This window comes from Convolutriloba macropyga, chromosome 3 (genome assembly GCF_964194025.1).
Source record: "Convolutriloba macropyga chromosome 3, txConMacr16.3, whole genome shotgun sequence".
Lineage (NCBI taxonomy): Eukaryota > Metazoa > Xenacoelomorpha > Acoela > Convolutidae > Convolutriloba > Convolutriloba macropyga.
The window spans coordinates 12,762,553-12,783,097 of NC_134470.1; the positions used below are offsets into that span (position 1 = coordinate 12,762,553).

General features: G+C 35.7%; 3 protein-coding genes across 3 annotated transcripts in view; 1 reads left to right on the plus strand and 2 right to left on the minus strand.

Moving 5' to 3' along the window:
* Window positions 1–20,545, minus strand: part of LOC142335950 (uncharacterized) — a 390,664-nt gene that overhangs the window by 245,476 nt on the left and 124,643 nt on the right. The gene's annotated exons all lie outside the window — the stretch shown is intronic.
* Window positions 1–20,545, minus strand: part of LOC142335951 (tRNA dimethylallyltransferase-like) — a 237,720-nt gene that overhangs the window by 92,531 nt on the left and 124,644 nt on the right. The window lies entirely within an intron of this gene.
* On the plus strand, window positions 15,477–19,593 carry LOC142336535 (annexin B11-like). Its single transcript, XM_075385443.1, has 5 exons — window positions 15,477–15,633; window positions 17,848–17,929; window positions 18,186–18,394; window positions 18,961–19,051; window positions 19,421–19,593. Exons 1-5 carry the CDS (start codon window positions 15,619–15,621, stop codon window positions 19,591–19,593), a joined length of 570 nt encoding a protein of 189 aa, XP_075241558.1. The 5' UTR covers window positions 15,477–15,618.

Consider the following 20,545-nt stretch of genomic DNA (forward strand, 5'->3'; position numbering starts at 1 on the left):
GTTATTTTATCGGAATTATTTATTGGCTACAAAGTTTTTACCTAACAAAGCATCGTCTTTACGGAAGCCGACTATTCTTTGCAACCCTGCAAATGGGGCCGGCGATGTCATCAACATTGATGCCCAGTGGATTATTTGCCATGTGTTCACTATTTACCATCTGTGCCCGATACTGATTCGACATGGTTAAGAAAAGTCATGCAAGTATTCAGCCATAACAACATCAGAAATCGTGAAGAACAGTCAATTTAACAAAAACTAGAAACTGGAAACTGATTAATTTATACTAAACCAATGTAATCCTTTATTAATTCAATAATCAAATAAATCTCACAAAGTTCCTAAGGCGGCCAACGTAACATGTTACATTTTATTGCAGTATTTCAAGTTGCCATAGTGGATTCACATTACTGTTCCATTATTTTGCATTTTATTGCAGTATTTCAAGTTGCCATAGTGGATTCACATTACTGTTCCATTATTTTTTGTTTGCACTCATATCTGCTAAATTTTTCGCTGAAGTAATTATCGGACGTACTTGAGCTTTAATTTATCAAATGGCCACAATGCAGCCTATTTTCAATTTCTTTTGTAATGATGACCACCAAATATAACATTTTAGCTATGACAACCAGCAAATGTTGTTTTTTTTATATATCACTAATTTATATCTTTAAATTATTGCATAATTTATGGTCCTACAAATATTTGCGTTCTGTATATACGTGTTTTAGTGTTACATTTCAAGTTATTTTGTGCTCAGTAATTTGCCAAAGAAGAGAGTAAATGGTTGAAATGTGAATCGATACCAAACTCAGACTTTGTTAATTGTGAAAATGAACTAACTGTAGTTCACTTAAGGTTATGTTACCTCCTAGTTGTGAGGTTACGTATCCCATTTTTAACTGTAAGTTTTATTCTCTTTACTTTACTCATAAAATTCAAATATCTCTCTCTCGCTCTCTCTCTCTCTCTCTCTCTCCCTGTGTTCATTTGCAAGAGCTTTAAAATGAAACGAGTGGAAACGCTCTACGCTTCCAAGTTGTTATGCTCGTACACAATGAGTATAGTCAATTGAATTGCAAATGGCCTCGCACAAGCTGAGATAGGCACTTGCGCCGCGAATGGCAGGTTTAGTTGTTACTTTCAACTAGATACTTTCTAGATTGGGCAATCGCGGTGCCATTGACTCTAACTGACCTAAAAAGCTCAAATGAGAAGCGTTTGCAAGAATTAAATTAGACTGAGCGCTAGCGCTGCAAATTGGAGAATGAAAGTTAATGATGATACAAATTATGAAAGAAAGTTTGTTCAGGTTTTAATCATACATAAAGGAAGCAAAGTTTTATTTGTTTACAACGTGAATGAATATATATCCGGTACAGACGGAATGAACAGACTAAACTGCTAAAAATGGGAGGAAGTATATAGCAACTGAACTTAAATGGCATTCGCCCTTCAAATGGAACTTACAACAATGAATTAATTTAAAATACGGATATGGATACATGAAGGGTATCCATTGCCGTATGACATTTCCCCCTCTTGGAGAAAAATAAATTACTAATTAAAATCAGAAAATTAATAAACATTCACCGGTTACTAAGTAATAAAATATTAAATAATAGGTAAAATAAAAGTTTATGAAAGTTTGCTTTATCTAAGTTCATTCGCTATCGCTATTTTCAGCATTTTCAGCCTGGAGAACTGTCATCTCCCTTGTTTGGTCTTGCGAATACTCAGCTCCTTCATTTGACTCTCCCACAACTCCAGTATCCTGATAATCAGTGTAGCCTTCTGTGCTACGAACTTTTTCGACAATTGTTTGTGATTTTTGGGACTTCTTCTTCAATGTCCTCTTGCTTTTCCGAATAGAAGACGTGTCGGAATCCGATGTATCACTGACCGTGAATTGGCGTTTTGAAGTTTTCCGCAAGATGGGTGTAGGCTGTTTTTGTACTGATGAGGCTATTTGTGCCCCGGATGGTCCTGCTGTATCGGACGATGCCACTTGCGGCGCGATTGGACTGAAATTTAGTATTTGTGTGAGATCGGGTCGATTTTGGAATGGCTCGTCGTATTTCGGGTTTCTTTTTGGCACTCTCATCTTCAATGATCTTACAATATTGCTAGCTGTAGATATGCAAGATCGTCCCGAAGAAACGACACTCACATCATCTGTTTGTTTCCTATTGCGCTTTATCTTTTTCTCGCCAGTATTTTTTCGAAAAAGATCTCGTTTGTGTTGCTGAATTTTTTGTTCGAGAGTTTTTTCGTTTATCTTCTTTGGGCGTCGTTATATGTATTGTGCTAGCTCCGTTTCACGTTCAGCCCGCGTCCCAAATTTGGCGATGTCAGAGTTCCTAACCCGTACTTCTTGTTTGTAGGGTTCTTTGATGACACTCGTCGTAGGACTTATTTTGCACACTGTGCTGCCAGGTGCTAATACCTCATAGAGGCCATCCAAGTTCTTCTTTTGGCGTTGGTTCTCGTGTATCTTGTGGGCCAACTTCACCTGCACGCTACGTTCTGAGCAGGGAATTGCGCGGTAAACGACATCTGGCTTTATGAAACGATCTTCCCCGTCGTTTCGTTTCTCTTGTTCTGTTCTAGCGCGGGTACTTGCGGCGCAAATGATTCGCTCAATTTCCGTGTCAGAACAAAGAGCTGTATCCGCCCACTGTTCTTCTGTAAGGTAGGAGCGGCCCGGGATTGTATCTTCGTCTAAAGAATAATTAATTATTGCATTATAGTTGAGATTTTTGCTATCAGATTTAGTTGTAATATTTGATATAGGTGTGTTACATTTTTTACCGAAGTGTGCCTCAAATGGTGTTATTGTTATTGTTTTTTGTTTTGATATTCTTAGTCGTTGTATTATTGCTTTCAGTGAATTTTCTAAGTTAAATTTTTTATTTAATTGTGATTTCATGCAAGATAAATGTCGTTTAATTGTTTGAATGATACGTTCTACTAATCCGATTGCTCTATGGTCATTTGCTGGTGCATATATAGGTGTAATATTATTTTCTGTACAAAATGTCTCAAACTTTTCTCCTGTAAAACATCTAGCTTGATCTAATCTAATAGTTCTAGGTACTCCGTGTTGATATATATAATTATTTAAGAATTTGATTATATTTGGACCTGATGCATTATTTACTATTTCTGCTGTGGGGTATTTAGAATATCTATCTATACTTGTAATAAAATATTGTTCTATGCCTTTCTCATTTAAAATTGGACCACCAAAATCTAATTGTATTTCGTCATTTGGTTCACTACATTTAGGTTGAGGTGTCCATTTGCGGTGCGGAATCACTGATTTGAGGTTCTTACCAATTTCCGTGCAAGCTTTGCACTCACTGGCCTTTGCCAGTAGGTCTCTGTGGATGTAGGGCCACCAGATTTTTTGGGCTAAAGAGAGCATAGCGAAACTGCCTGGATGTGTGGAATGAATATCTTCCAACACCGCATCCTTAATTGATTTTGGAATCGCAATTCTCTCATCTAAGCAGACACACCCGTGTTTCACGCTTAGATCTCTCCAATATGAGAATAGATAAGGACTGATCTCTTGCAATCGTTCCGCATCATTTCTAATCACACAGTCCCTCACTTCTTTCAGTATCGCGTCCTTTCCAATCAGTATTGCCAGAAACTTCTTACTGAACACTTTATTGAGTGTCTCAGTAAACATCATGTCGTCGGCCTCGTCTATCATACTACCAGTTGGGGTTTTTGTATGAGTTGTTGCATTGAATTCGGGTGTTGTAGGTGTCGTGTCGGAGAAAGTTACTCTCGCCTTAGTGGGGATCGATTTAGAGCGGGTTGCTTTGGCCTTCGACATCGTTTTGATACTATTTACTGAATTAATTGATATGAGAGGTTTATTGTGTTTATTAACAAAGTAGTGTTTCGTAGGCAGAATTTGGGCAAAAAGCGAGTGATTTTTGTTTAAGTGGTATTTATACTTGGGGATTTGTGTTTTCGCGCTTAATTTAGTGTTATTAGGTGTATTACTTGACTTATTACCATTAATGGGCTGCATTGGGGATAATTGTTCAGATTGTTCACATTCTTTACTGTCTAATATTTGCACCTCTTTTGCAGCGAATTTGTTAATGGAATGTGAATTATTTACTTTACGGTGATTTGGTACAAATTGTAATTTTGTAACTTTAGGTGGCATTTGCGACGCAAATGGATGTACAGAATAGGGATTAATTTTAGAATTAGCATGTGTTAATTGCGGTGCGAATGGAGTTTTCAATGGTGAAACAGTTAATTGTGATGCAAATGCTTTCTTGCAATTAGGTGAATTATCACTTTGTTATATGGTTAATCGCGATGCGAATGGTCGTGTTACTTTTAATGAAGGCAAATTTGACTTTAAAATGTTTCTAAATTTTTTAGTTGCTGTTTGTCTATTTATAATTAGGTGTTTCATTGAATCACGGATTTTTGAAATTGTTGCTACAACAAAATGTTCGTCGTATGTAGATATCGTTTTAGCTCTGGCGAATGGGTTTCTGGAAATGTAGTCAACGAGTCCCATCTTTGCACCTGGCATATGCTCAATTGTGAAATTGTACGGTAGCAATCTATCTATCCATCGAGACAGTCGACTATTGTATGACTTGTTTGATCGGTGTTCTTTAAGTATGGACAATAGAGCTCTATGATTTGTCACTACCGTAAAGTTTTTTCCGTATAAGTAGTATTTAAAATAATCAATTGACCAAACTATCCCCAATAGTTCCAATTCATTGACACTGTAGCGTTCTTCCGTTGAATTTAGAAATCGTGACGCGATTGCTATTGGTTTCCAACCATCCGGTGTATTTTGTTCCAATGCTGCCCCTAATCCTGTACGAGAGGCATCACATTTTACGCGAACGTCCAATTTAGGGTTTTAATGGCTATTTTCTGTACTATTTGCTATTTTTTCTTTCATCTGAATAAAATGTTTAGTGTGTTCATCTGTCCAGATTAATTTTACTGATTTCTTTAAAAGTGGTCTAAGTGGATGACATAATTGTGCTAGGTGTGGTATAAATTTGCCAATGTAATGTACTGACCCTAGAAATGATCTAAGACGTTTTAATGTTGTTGGTGGTGGTATTGTTAAAATTGCAGCAATTTTGCTTTCTAAAGGTGATATTCCAGTCTGTGTAATTTTGTAACCGAGCCATTCTATTTCTGATTTAGCAAAGTGACATTTCTGGAGGTTAATTCTCAAGTTATCGTCATCTAATTTCTTTAGACATTTGTGAACGTAGGCTAAATGGTCTGCTTCAGTGCCGGTACTAACGATTATGATATCGTCCAAGAAACAATATGTGTTTTGCAAGCCTATGAGTGTGTAATCCATAGCTTTTTGAAATTCTGCCGGCATATCTGTAAGTCCATAAAAACCAGTTTTGAATCTATATGTACCGGTAGATTCTCCACATATGATGATAACAGTGTTTTGCTGTGTCGTGATGTAATTTTAGTTGAATATATGCATACTTTAGATCTAATGTGGTGAAATATGCTTGTTGACCGTTTTGTGTATCTGTAAGGTGTTGTGAGATGGTGTCGATTAACATTTCAATATTATGCATTTGGTATTTATTTTTATGTATTACTTTATTTAGTACTTTAGAACCTAAGGCTAATTTTATCGACTGATATTTCTTCACTGTGATTACAATCGGGGAGATGAAATGTTCGTCAGAGCAGATAGATAGTTTTTCGTTATGACCTTCAGTCTGTTAGCTTTCTAATTCGTCTGACACTCTAGGTTGAAGATTTATCGGAACACGTCGACCTTTTTGATGCTTTGCTGTGAAATTTTGATGAAACTTTGATTTCGCTACATGTGTTTTAGATAAGCCAATTCTTGATACTAGATGTGGAAATTGCGTCGCGATTGACTCTTTAATTTTACATGTAGAATTATTGATGTTATAAACACAGTTACCCGTTTCTGGTTGTTGTTGAACAACTGCAAGTCCCAATGTAGTGAACAGATCTCTTCCGATGATATTTTTGTGCCCATCATCTACCACAGTCAACATTGCTGATTTGTCTTGCCATTGATTGTAGATTACTGTGGTTTCCAAGTGCCCAATGACTTTAATCGGCTCATTTGAAAAAGTTTTCAAATTCCTTCTTTCTGTTGAATCTGTCCATTTGGCTGGTTTTGTAGATCGGATGATTTTATTCGCTAAACTTTTTGTGATGATACTGACAGCACTTCCAGAGTCAATCATAGCAGATGTTTTTATTTCCCCCATTTGCACTTCCACGTTCAATGGTTCCAATTGATGAACTGAATCCGAAGAAATCGCCGCCACATAGTCATCTGAATCACTATCGTAGTTTGAATCGTACACCTGTTCGTACAATTGTTGATAGCTCGTTATATAGTTGACGGATTCTTCGTCATCACTTTTTTCCGGCGACTGATCGATTTGGTTTACATTTGATTTTTGGGTTTTCTGACTTGGATTCTGTGACTTTTTTGGTTTGCGATATTTTCTGGCGAAATGACCCATAATACCACAGTTATTGCATTTCTTACCATTCGCGGGACAAATCTGCTTATGGTTGTGGCTCCAACGAAGGCCACAATCCGTACAAACACTCGTATATTGATAATTTTGAGGGACAGTTGGGTAGCGTGTGAAGTCTCGTTTTGTTGAAGGTCCATTCGCGTTGCGATTGCGTACTGAGTTATTATTGATGAAATTCACAGAAGTATTACCTGACATCAAGTTTTGGTTAATTTTCTGCCGATTCTGCGCTCCCATTTCCATTTGTATGGCTATCTCCAATGCTTTTGGTGGTTCTACTTGTTCCTTCAACAACTCGTTCTGAGTCTCGTGATCAAGCATATTTAATATGAATGCATCACGAATTAGTGTAGTTTCTTCGCTACCAAGATTGAATTTCTCCGCCAATTCTATGAGTTGGCCGTAGAAACTTTCTACCGACTCTCCTTTTTGCTGCTTACACAAGTAGAAAACAAAGCGATCGTAAGTTATATTACAAACCTTTGTGAATGAGTCCTCCATTGCCCGACACAAATCTTTAAAAGGTTGTTTCTCGATCTGAAAATGAGGGTATTTGCTCTTGAAGATCCGCCGTCCCTCTGTACCAATGCTCAGATATAGCAACGATATTGTCTTCTGTTCACAAATTCCCCACGGTTTGTCTCCACAGAGGATCCCGATTTCTTCAACCTTTTTGCAACGATTTTGCCAGTTTACTTTCAATTGCTGTTTTCGAACTTTACGATCTCTTTCCGTTGCCTGTGTGTGGTTTTCCACTGGTTCTTCGTAGGTAGGTTCAGGCGGGTAAGTCACTGTTGTTGGGGGATCATTCAACAGGGTGTCCAATTGTATCCTTTCCTTAGCAAGTAGAGCCAATTTCCATTGCTGCGTCCATTTGATCCACGTCAGAGGAGGTGTTGCTGTCGGTTTCTCCCAAAATGCTTCTATATGAAGTGGTGTTTTCTTTGAGTCCGCTGCTGACTGCGCCATGTTATACTCGTACACAATGAGTATAGTCAATTGAATTGCAAATGGCCTCGCACAAGCTGAGATAGGCACTTGCTCCGCGAATGGCAGGTTTAGTTGTTACTTTCAACTAGATACTTTCTAGATTGGGCAATCGCGGTGCGATTGACTCTAACTGAACTAATAAGCTCAAATGAGAAGCGTTTGCAAGAATTAAATTAGACTGAGCGTTAGCGCTGCAAATTGGAGAATGAAAGTTAATGATGATACAAATTATGAAAGAAAGTTTGTTCAGGTTTTAATCATGCATAAAGGAAGCAAAATTTGATTTGTTTACAACGTGAATGAATATATATCCGGTACAGACGGAATGAACAGACTAAACTGCAAAAAAATGTGAGGAAGTATATAGCAACTGAACTTAAATGGCATTCGCCCTTCAAATGGAACTTACAACAATGAATTAATTCAAAAAACGGATATGGATACATGAAGGGTATCCATTGCCGTATGACACAAGTAATTAAATCTCAAGAGGCTTCGTAAATAGATTACCTTCTGAAAAGAGAAAAACCAAGTGTTTCTTAATTGCTATTAAACAGAGGATTCATGGCACAAATCCACTTAAATCACAATTAGACTACAATCACATCACAAATACTCAGTTCAGTTACATGAATATCACAACCCGGGCCAAAGAGTCAACGGTAAAAACGCGAAACTATGTAAGATTGGGGTTGAAGGCGTTGACTCTATGTAAGATCAACGGTTGAGCGTAGATCTTACACAAAATCAACGCTTTCAACGCCAAATTTATATACTTTGCGAGCGTGAAAGGAGCGTAGATCTTACATATTTTGCTTTGAATTTGGCGAAGATCTAACATATTTTTCGTTGAATTTTGTGTAGATCTTATTAAACTCAACGCATTCAGTGCAAACTTTAAAAATTTAGCGTTAATATGCGTAGATTTTACATATTTTGCGTTGGATTTAGCGTAGATCTTATATAATTTCAACGCAGTCAACACCAATCTTACATGTTTTGCGTTGATTTTAGCAGAGATCTTACATACTATGCGTTCAATTTAGCGTAGATATTATATATTTTGCGTTGATTTTAGCGTAGATCTTACTTAAATTCCACGCTTTAAATGCCAATCTTACGTATTTTGCGTTGAATTTATCGTAGTTCCTACATGATTCCGCGTTGAGTTTAGCGTAGATTTTACTTATTTTGCGTTGAATTTAGCGTAGATATTACATCAATTCAACGCATTCATCCCAAACCTCACATATTTTTCGCTGAATTTAGCGTACATATTACATATTTTGCGTTGAAATAAGCAAAAATATGCTTAATTTTGCATTGCGTTTAGCGCTGATCTTACTTATTTCGCGTTGAATTTAGCCTAGATTTTACGTATTTTTGCGTTGAATTTAGCGTTGTCCTTTGCAAATTTTGCTTTTTGATTTTTCGTGTTTGGGGGTACTTGGTGTTAGGGGATAAGGGGGTGCGTGTGGGGTGGCGTAGGTTGGGGGGAGGGGGGGGGGGTTGGTTACGTGTAATGTTGGGGGGGTACGTATGGGGAATGTTCGTTGGGTGGGTATATTGGGGGGACCTGAGTGTACTTACGTATGGGGGGATTACGTGGGGGGTGCGTGTGTGTGTGTGTGTGTGTGTGTGTGTGTGTGTGGAGGGGGTAAGTGGGTGGGTACGTGGAGGAGAGGGTACGTGGGGGGAGTGTGCTTTGGGTGGGCTCCACTTGGGGTTCGTGAGGGGTCATGTTAGGGAGGGGGCGTTTCGTGTGTGTGTGGGGAGGTACACGGGGGATGGAAGGGGGGATTGGGTACGTTTGGGGGGATATTGGTTGGGGCACATGGGGATGTATGTGGGGGGGGGTACGTGGGAGGGATAGTTGGATGATGGGATGGGATCGAAAGGCACAATTTTTTCACTATTTCTTCGAAAAATCAGTTGCGTGCAAGAGAAACCGGAGAGTTGAAATGAGAGAAAAGTAGAACACAAAATGAAAAAAGAATCGGATAAGATCTAAGCTGAGCTCAATGCAAAATTATGTAAGGTTCACGCTAAATTCAATTCAAAATATGTAAGAAATATTCTTAGAAACGACAAAATTATGTGAAACGTGAGGTTACTATCCGATTTGTAAAGACTGCGGTTCCTAAGAAAAGTAAAATTCTGTGGCACAGCGGTAGAGAGTCCCATACCCAGAGTTCTACGCATTCATTTTATGTAAAGTCAACGCTAAATTCAACGCAAAATATGTAAGATCAACGCTAAATTCATCGCAAATTATGTAAAATCTACGCTAAATTCAACGCAAAATAATTATAACCTACGCTAAACTCAACGCATTCAACTCAAAATTATGTAGGATAATTGCGATGATGTTTCCGACTTGTCAACGCTAGTTACGGCTGATCTTACATAAATTTGGCAAAATGCCTCGGCCCGGGAACCTCAATTAATTAATTTCTTGCGCCAATCATGTCTGAATATCTTGAAATACCACTAGCTTCCATAATTTTCACAAATTTTTTTTTTAACGAAAGTGGCCAAAAAGCCAACATTATGATTATCGTAAAATTACATCTATACTGACAGCACTACAAGAAAAAACTAAGCTAAAATTGAGATCCCAATCAATTTCCTATTTCAATCTGAAGACAACCAAAAACCATGTTTAAATTTTCACGGTCAAAATAAATAACAGTCCCTCATAATGCAGTTCTCGCATTGAAACTACTAACCTCCAGCTTGCTTTTTCTATTAATTTGGATTTTTTGATAACGAGCAGCCAGATAAACATGAAAAGAAGACATGGAATAAAATCAAGTAATAAAACATTTACAATCAGCATTAGAGCACGAGTATCTGTTCAAATTCCATTCATCTCGTGGAAGCGTTTTACTTAAAATGTGGATGTCATGTCAATTAATTGATGAAAATGATGTTGAGATCATGGAAAGTAGATTTTGTAACCATGGGATAGAATTATCTGGAAATGAGTTACTTATCGAGTGGAATTTGGTGATTAATGACAAGGAATCTACAAAGTGTTGTTAATAGTTTTCACACCATCACCAAAAAAACACTCACTGTGTAATCCAGCTGCACATATATCCAGATGTGAAGCAAGTTTGAACTGGTTTATTTTATTGTTACTGTTGTCCACAAACGATTGTAACTAATCTTGAATCATGGGTTGTTCAAAATTGTGACCAAAATCGAGAAACTCTAGTAGGGAAATCCTAGATTAGCCACGTAATAGAGCGTTTTCTGTGATCTGTGGAATACTTAATTGTATTTAGCAAGCGGCCCATTATATGGGAAAACTTCTGGGAAAAAAAGGCATGAAAGTATGAAAGTACCTGCATGAATATCTTTGAGGTCATGTCTATGAGAACTGTTTCAAAATAACATCAATAAGTGGTTCCTGTTTGGAATTTGACATTTAACTATTTCCCTCGAAAAAACGGAAAATGAACCAACTAATTTAAAAGGAGACATCTTTTGTTCGTGATAAACCGCCCGAAGAGATGCGTATTAAGCATTAAAATAATTGATTAAGCATCATTTGTGTGACATTATGCGCTGCACAAAATCTTCTATCATGCATCTCAAAGTTCAGAAATTTGGTTTTCTGAAAAAAACGTTTGCTTCTATGATTTCAGTTATAGTCTGGGCAAATTTTTTGACATTCAGCTGAACGACAAAGTATCATCACTTCGCGACAAGGCATCAGCAACTAAATACTCAAGTTTTTCTGTTGAATGAGAAAAACTGTTTCATAAAGAAATCTCAAGTTTCTCAGTTGCTTAACGAAAATCTTCTGCCAAATGACGTTGACAATTTGAAAAAATTCATTGAGCAGTTGGCAATAAATGCTCCATGAAACGTTCAATTAACCGTTTAAGCAATCAAAGGACTAAGGTGAAAGATAAAATCTAAAAATTATTCCAAAATTAGGTTTGGAAAATTTTTTTGTAAAGAGGGAACCGCAGGAAAGCTTCAAGGTTTTGATATAAAAGAACTTTCATTAAGCCCCAGAGGTATACCCAAATCGTCACGGGCCAATTTGCCCGATCTGCGTGTCTCTTTCGTTTTTCCTATGTTAAAATATTGAAAGTGCAACAATATTGCAAAAAATAGATACAAGCTGTGTATCCCAATTTTCGAGCGGTACATATCACGAATCTGCTTAATTTATGTGTTACTTTTTCGCACACAAGTGAACTGTATTTCGCACTGAATTTATCTAACTTTCGCACTGAAAGAATCTATAATCCGCAATTAAGCCTAAATTAATGCGCGTTTATTAATTGATTGCAATTAAGTGATTAAAAGTAGTTTACAGGTTAATAATATACCATATAGGGCTCAAATTTATCACAAGGTTTTTAAATGATGTCGGTTAAAGGTCGGAAAAAGGAATCGGCATAGCCCAAAACCTCTTTTGTGGTCTTTTCAGAAAACTTGTCGAATAAATTAGTTTCTAAAATTACCTGTTTCTTCAGGGTAATGGATCAAGAAAAAATATCCGTTGATATTCTTGATCGTTGCCTCACTATTTCGTCGTGGTTTTCAGGCTTCATTTGTACACAAGCATCATTGTTGTGAGATTTTGACAAACAATAAATTTGACAAACAATAAATTTCTGAAAAATTCTTCAGTTTCAATTTTTTTTTGTTTTTGCTCTATGGTTGAATCGGCTATTTAATGAAAAAAAACAGCAATTAAGTAAATTTCAAATCAAAACAATTAAACTTCAAATCTATAAAAAGAAGATTTGTTCTGTAGCTATTGACTCTTCTTAATAGTTCAGAACAAGGTAAGATTAAAAAAGGTGAGGTTTCGATAGAAAATCGATAACAAAATTTTTAGTTTATTCATTTTTTTGCCTCTATTTGCAAGTTTACAGGTGTCTAGCTTTTTTCTTCCCGAAAAGTCCCTCAATTCGGCGTCTGTTTTGGAAGCCCCTTATTTATCTGAAAAATCCCTCTATTTATCGACCGCTTTTGCGTCTTTTCACGAAGAGTTTACAGGGGCCCATTAATGTTTGAATCAATATTTTATTGCGACTGGTTAAATGTTTAAAGGAGTCTGTTATGTTCTTGCGGTTTACAGATTTTTTTTTGCAGTTTACTTTCTTTTACAGGTTTACAGAATTCTAATAATTTTTTTCTGACAAATTCTTCCTTCTGCTCTCTCTCACTATATATATATATATATATATATATATATATATATATATATATATATATATATATATATTTGTATATATATATATATATATACTTATTATATATATATATATATATATTTATATATATATATATATACAAATCAAAAATAGTAAAATCAGAAGCAGATATTTACAAATGCAATTTTGCAATGTCAGTTTATAAACAATAACAATTTAACAAAACATTTCAACAGAAATTCCAAAAAATATATATTTTGTTGCTTCATTTATTCTCTCTTTAAATCACTTTAAAAATTCAAATCAGTTTTGCATTTTCAATTAGTAAAGATTTAAATTATTTATGCATGCTCAAAAGCGCGCTCTTAAATATGCTCAATTGCGAAGAAGAGATAAAAGTATTGCAAAGATTAGATACCTAAATGAGCGGAAACGTGCTATAAAACTTTTCTTTCACCTATTTTACAATTTTCCACCTATCTGAATTTCGCAAAAATGGCGTAACCTCTTTTGCGAAAAATAAGATATTAAGCTTGTCTCTTAATTTCGTTCGTTTCAGGTGTATTTTTTCGCTATTTTTCCCAAGGCGGAAATTTTGGGGAATAGCTCTGCGTCGTATTGTCGAATCTGGTTCCTTTTGCTTGTCCATAGAAACGTTTCATAAACTTTGACTTTGCTGTCCTCCTTTTATCTTGTACGCAAGATTGTGATCAGAATATTCCCGAACGGAAGGACGACTGATCAGTCCACCCTCGACTACATGACTTTAGATGAATTCAATTTGAATTCACTTGAATTAAACTTCACCGTTTAAAGTATGAACTTTAAAAGATATTTCAAAAAAATTCTCGTATGCATAATTTTTGCATTGTTGAAGAATTTATAACATAACCGTGACTTCCTCTCTGCAACCGAACATTTTTTCTCATGCGGCAGAGAAGTCTGGCTATGCAATTGAAGCTGCTGAAGATCGAAAATATGCTCAGTATGAAATTAGCTGTGGTCAAAAAGGAATTTTATTCGTCCCTCTGGCAATCGAAGTTTTGGGCGGTTGTGAGGGACCCGATGCGACCCGATTGTGTGGGACGCAATGTGAAGATATCTTTTCCTAGATGCTTCTGTTGAGCTGAATCAATCTGTTGATGAATTAGAAACAAGCTCGAATTTTTATTGAACTCACCCAATGAGAGGGGAGTCTTTTCGTAAGCAATGTCATCCAGCAGTAGGGTACTCGAGCTCAGTTCATTAATGCGAGGAAATTAAAAAAAAGGGAGTTAAAAAGCTGAGGGAGAGAGGAGAGGAAGAAACGTCAGAGATCGGAGAAAACATTAAGATTGGCAACAAGAAATAATCAGCAAACATTTAAATTTTAGATCAATATAAACCAAGATTATTTGATAATGGAGACCACGCAGATTGCAAGAATTCATATTTTATATTTTAAAAAAATTTTCATTACCTTTAAAAAAAATTTATAACATTTCTCAAATAAACATTTTCTTTAAGGAATTTTTTATATAGGATGGGCTAAAACAATTTTTTTTACTCAGTGATGCAAAAAAGTGACCGCAGAATGTAATCAGATGCTTGGAAAAGGTTAAAATATAGAAATTTTATTTAGTGTAAGGTGATTATTGTGATACTCTTATATTCCGAAAGTTTTTCTGAATCTCAATCTGTTTATAGCGACCATCGTTAATCTATTCTAGATTTTCGGGGAAAATGAATCTGGTCGCTACATAAAATCAATCGAAAAGACTTTTGAATGTCAAACAGTACATCTTATGAAATCTTAGGAAAATATTTTTTCTCATCAATTCGTTTTTGATTTTGCAGATGTTAATGTTGCAGATGTTAACTCATTGGCAGTGACAATAGCGGTTAAGATTTCTAACATTTCGTCAGGCTGAAATTAAAAATTAGTGATTAGAAAGCTGAAATTAAAAGTTAGTGATTCGAAAATTATTGATTAGTCATTGTGAGAGCTCATTAAAGAAAATTTCATCGTGCAAGATCTGATAAATTGAAATTTTATTTTGTAGTATTTCGTTATAGTCTGATCCAATCTAAGAAGAACATGCATCGCTGCCCTTACAGGTATCTTAAAAGACACTTTGTAGCAAAGAAAATGAAAGACTGTAAAATTCTCGAATCACTAGAATTGATCAGATCGTTGACAAGATCAAAAAAGTCTTGGGTCGCTCACACGCTCTCTGGCCAGAGTCCACCACGACTTGGTTCCTCAGCAAGGGTAGCCAAAGAACTTTTTATACCTCAATCTTTTGATAACCAAGACCAGTAGTTACGCGATTTAACATCACCTTTTAATTTTTTAATCGCGGTGTGAAACCCAGATGCAGGCCGTCCGGATAAACCACAGTTTTAATGAACCTCGATTATGAACTTGCGGCAAAATCGCATAACGATGTTTCACTTGTCATTAACCATCTAGCATAGAAGTTTTTTCTCAGAGCCCAGTAGAATTCAAGAGTTCATTACGCTGCTATGAACTTCGGCGCGTGTTCGAACTTTAATTCATACTTTTACCATAAGCTTACTTTTAGTTGGTACAATCTAGAAACGCATTCGTGTAAATGTTTTCACTGCGTGGTACGTGGTGCATTGTACGTACAATTTGTAGACCAATTTCCGTCAAGTTGTATACACAAAGAGGCCATTGTTTCGGACTTCGGCCAAACATAAAACTCTCTAACATCTCGCCTTTCATTAAAATTGAGCACAGTAGCAAATCAGATTGCCAAAAAGCGAGTGGTGTGCGCGTGCAAAGTTTTGTCATAAGCTGGGTGTTCATTTAAACAGAATTATTTAAGTTGAAAAGTTGTTCTTTTTTGTTAATAATAAGATAATTCAGCAGTGACAGAATGGCCGCTAGAGATGTAAGTATCGGCGTTTTTGTATCTTTTGAGCTATGAACTGTTCACCACTAATGTGTTGGGTACATCACATTTTTTGTAACTCCGAAATACCCAATACGATAATACCAATTTAATCTTTGATCTTTACGTTCAATAGACCAAATAATCAGTTGGTATCTTACTGTTTTATCGTTCTTAACAAAGGTAATGATCCCATATTTGTTGTGATAAATTGTAAGAATTGTATGAATAATCTAGCTGAGTATAACTCTGCTTTCTGAGAATGTCAACTTTAAGTTAAAATTTTGGCTACATTTGGATATTGTTGCACATTGAGTAAGCTACGCCTGTTAGAACCAACAGCGGTTTGTAGTCAAGTAGAAACAGTTCTCTTAAAAATCCGCTTAAAAACCAAAAAACAACACAAAACATTATCATTGCAGGCAGCTCAAATTTGGGTAACTACCATTGTCATGCAGTCTGATTGAGTAAAAAGTTAGTCAGTAGAATAGTTAATCGATGAGTTACACAAACTAATCTAAAACTTAAGCTTATACTTAAACCAAAAATATCAAAGAGAAAGAAGTGGGTTTGGGGGTACTTACCTGGTGGAAGGCGTAGGTAGGTATGTAGGGGAGGAAAGATATGAGGGCGGGGCAGGTGGTTGGGGTGCATGCGAATGTCTGCTGTTTAGAGCGGGACGAGGGACTGCTATGGGAAGAATATTTTTCAAATGGCCTTCCGACATTGAATATTACATTTCTTACTTCTGTGTCTTATTAACTAAGCTTTTGTGCAATGTTTGAAAACAGAGGTCAACTTTCTAGAACGGAAAATGTTGCTCATGAAATTTACTTCAGCTGAAAAAACCTGCCTGAAACATAAATACTCTACTTAGATTGGTAAAGAAAAAACTTTTTCTAAAACATCTGGTTCAACGCATCTTGGCAATGAGCGCAGAAATGACATTTTTGTGATGAGTATGTTGAATCTAACAAAAATTTAAGTATTTTGGGTATATTACGACATTTTTTTTCATTTCGATTAATCCTAAAGCTAAATTGAGTTAGTCACTGGTTACCACCAAAATTTGTGCAAATAATTGTACAAGTAATTTTAAAGATACTGAACAACTGCGCCAACGAATGAAAACTTTATTTTATTATTATTAGAAATGTGCTGGAAAAATTGAATTTTTTTTCTGAAAATACATTTGTTTCCAAAAAATGCATCTCTGTTATCAAAAGTTAGCACTTCTGATTGTTTGAAGTTACTCAAGAATTTTATCATTATTAATCGAATTATATACACCGTTACTTCCGACTGAAAAATAATGGTTGGTTTTGTTTCATAAAGTTTCAAAAATTTCTGCAGAATAAACTCTAAATGTCGCCGTCTAAATATCTTCACATTACCCAAATTTGATGGTGATGTAAATAATTGAGGTAAAACTGCGATCAAGGTTTTTTTCACTTTTTTCTAACAGAAAACATGGCCTTTGCGAACAGTAGATACATTAACAGAATAATATTAATAAAAAAAACTGTCTTCTGTTTTTCTTCTGTAAAAATCATACATTTTTTTCACTCAGGTAAAATGTTTTTTGGGCTCAACCTAACTTCCATTGAAGTCAGCACAGAACAAAATAGGTTATATAAAAAGTTGGAAATCTCCTTTTATGAGCCTGGAGAAAACTGTGTTTTTGAAACACTGTTGCTCAGTTTTTAATTGGTTTATTAGTAGCAGAATTTTTTGAAACTTAAAAAGGGAGAACAGAAATTGACAAAGTTTTCATCAAAATGCATGATATTAATAAAAATTAAAATTGACACCAATTTTGATGACATTTTGATGTCTTTTTCCGAATAGAAAGATTATATGCGAAATTGAGCAATTCCTATCTATTGCTCTATATAATATCGGGAAAAGATGTTTTCACTTCTAAAAACTGTCAATTCTATTCTTTACAACGTTCGATTGCTAAACAGAATATGAGAAAGGCAGAAAGTGAGTTTAACGGTGACTTGTTTTTGACAATTTTAAATATCGAGAAAAAGAGGAACTCGACACCGAAAATTTTTAACCTTAGTATTTTATTTTTTTTTAATGATAACAATTTTAAACTGACTAATTCTACAAGTTGAATTGAGGATGCAACAATTGCACGTCTAAAGCTATTTAAAAAGAATATAATTTGAAATTGATGTTTATATCTTGTCTCTTTTTGTGTTGTAGCCAGTTCCATCAGTTGTAGACAGGGAGGACTTCGATGCCGAGGAAGATGCCAAGGCCCTCTATGCTGCCATGAAAGGAGCAGGTAATGGAGGAAATAAAGTATTATTTATTTTTCTAATGCTTTTTAATTATTATTTTTTGAAATATGCATGTCTGTGAAAAGTTTCCTGCAGCCATCTTGTGGTAAGAATGCATATTTTATAAGTTCTCATTACCGAGCCCGTGATTAAGTTTAAAATTTTAAAAAAGAGGAAAAAACTGAATACTTTTTTTTTTCATTTCTTAAATTTCTCTTAATTTTTTTATTGAAATTATTGAAGCGCGGATTATGTTTTCAGGCACAGACGAAGAATTGATAGTGTCTGTGATCTGTCGTCGTTCTTATGGACAGTTGAAGAAGATAGAGAGAGTGTATCAACAGATGTTTGGTGCAGTCCTCATGGAGGACTTGAAGGATGACTTGAGTGGATACTTTGAGAAACTCTCCCTCGCATTGTTTAGATCCAACATTGAACAGGATGTCGTCAATTTGAAGGAAGCAATAGATGTGAGCATTGCTTCTCCTTTTTCCGCTGAGCACTGGGGCTTTTTTGTTTCAGGATTAGTGAGGTGTATATTACTGCCGCCAAAAATTAGTTTATGGATTTTTTTCACGGGTTTTTCTCATTGTAGCCCCTCCCCACGAAATTAATGACCCCCCATAATGGTACTTTATTTATGGTACTATATTAGGCTTATAGAGTAGCTGCCCCATTTTCACATATTTGATTGGAGAAAAAGAATTTCCTGAAATATTAGTCGAAACAAACAGTTAAAGGCAGTGTAATAATTTAACTATTATATTATATAGCTCAATGTAATACATCAATAAATAATAAACAGAAAAAATCAGATTCACAAAAATCAAGAGCAGTGCACAAGTGGAAAAGATCCCTTTTTACTTAAGAGACCAAGGTGATCTTTCAGCAAGTAACTTACAATGATATTATTCATTAATAATGAAGTAAAAAGCGATTTAGTTTTGAAACAGTGAGAAATTCTCATTTACATTTCTTCAGTTTGAAGCCCAAAATTATTAAATATAAATTACAGCAAGTTTCGTTACAATTGTAGGGTGTGGGCACTGACGAGAAAGCAATCATTGACATCCTATGTACGAGGGACAATGGAGAAATAGAACTGATCAAACGCCTCTACGAAAAACGTAATTATCATAATAATCCTAAGGATTAAATTTTGTATTACCAGCAGAAGTAATGTTTAAGTAATGGTTAAGTGAAGTCAGAACCGCAAAGCGGTTCGATATATTAAGTCAGAATTTTGAAGTGACTTCTGCAGAGTCACGTAATCTTGCTTAACACACACAAGCTGCAGGTTTTGTCTGGCATTGCCTACAAGACAATCTGCCTTGCCAAATCTGGCACAACAGAGATATGACATTTAAAATCTTGCACCTGATTGCATCAAGCAAAGTTCCCGATGCCCGCCAGAAATTTTATTGACTTCAATCTGTTTCGCGTAACATATTATGAATCATTGGACTTGGGAAGCAAATTCTAGAGGTTCTTTCCAGGGTTTGGAGTGGAGCTGGTGAAGGACATGAAGGGAGACACTTCGGGCAACTTCAAGATGATTGTAGTCAGTCTATGTACGGGGGAGAGGGACGAGAGGGGTGATGAATTGGGGGAGGAGGCAGCCTCAGAAATAGCGCAGGTTAACTATAATAGCAATTTCCGCATTTTGTAAATTCACCTTCTGCGAATATCACGTCAGAATCCTCTAAAAATTCTGACATGTTTGCAAATTGACATAAATTTCATGTCAGTAAAATGCACAGTATGGAATTTTTCTCATGTATTAAGATAAGGTGCTGATATTACTTATAATTGAGGGCAAATTTTACTCTTTGCATTTGGGTACCTGCTCGCTGTTCTTCGACGTTAATGTAGATTGGTAGGTACTTTATAATCAGAATTTTGGCTCATATAAATTTGATCCTTCAAAAAAGTTGTTTGTACTTTCAACGGCGTATCATGATGATTTTGGATCACTACTTTAAAATAGCTAGGAATGTAACATTTCATTTTTCTGATTTAGTTAAAATAATAGTATTTCAAGCCGAAATTCAATTGAATACGGACCTTTTTCGTTTGTACCCCCATCCACCTTCATGCATAATTGGTGCACATTATTTGACCCTAACATAAATTTACTATGTAATGGCACGTGCTCTGCAATGGGGGATGCAAGCCGTACTGGGGGAACAAACGGAGAAGATATTTGAATCATAACTTGGGAGTCTAGACACAAACACTTAAGAACAAGCGTTTTTTCCAATTGTTCTGCTTTTATTTAGATCAAATATGCCATATTCTTGAGGTTCTCGCTTGGTTTTATTAAAAATGTGAGATATTGTGGAAAAAAATTGTTGAAAAACCGAGTGAGAACGAATTATTGTAAATTGTACTTAGGAAAATGTTTACATATAGCTTGACAAGAGGCTCCTCTTGTTCAATAATTTTTTCTTGGTTAGAGAAATGACTTGATGAACAAAAAGGCGAAAAATTTGATAAGACTTCCGCGCTCGAGAGCTTCAAACTAGTTGGTGTGCTGATTAGCACATTTGACTTGCAAGTAAGAGATGGTTGTTAGAATGCAGAAGTGGTCCATTTTCACAGTAGGTGCTACTGCGGAGACC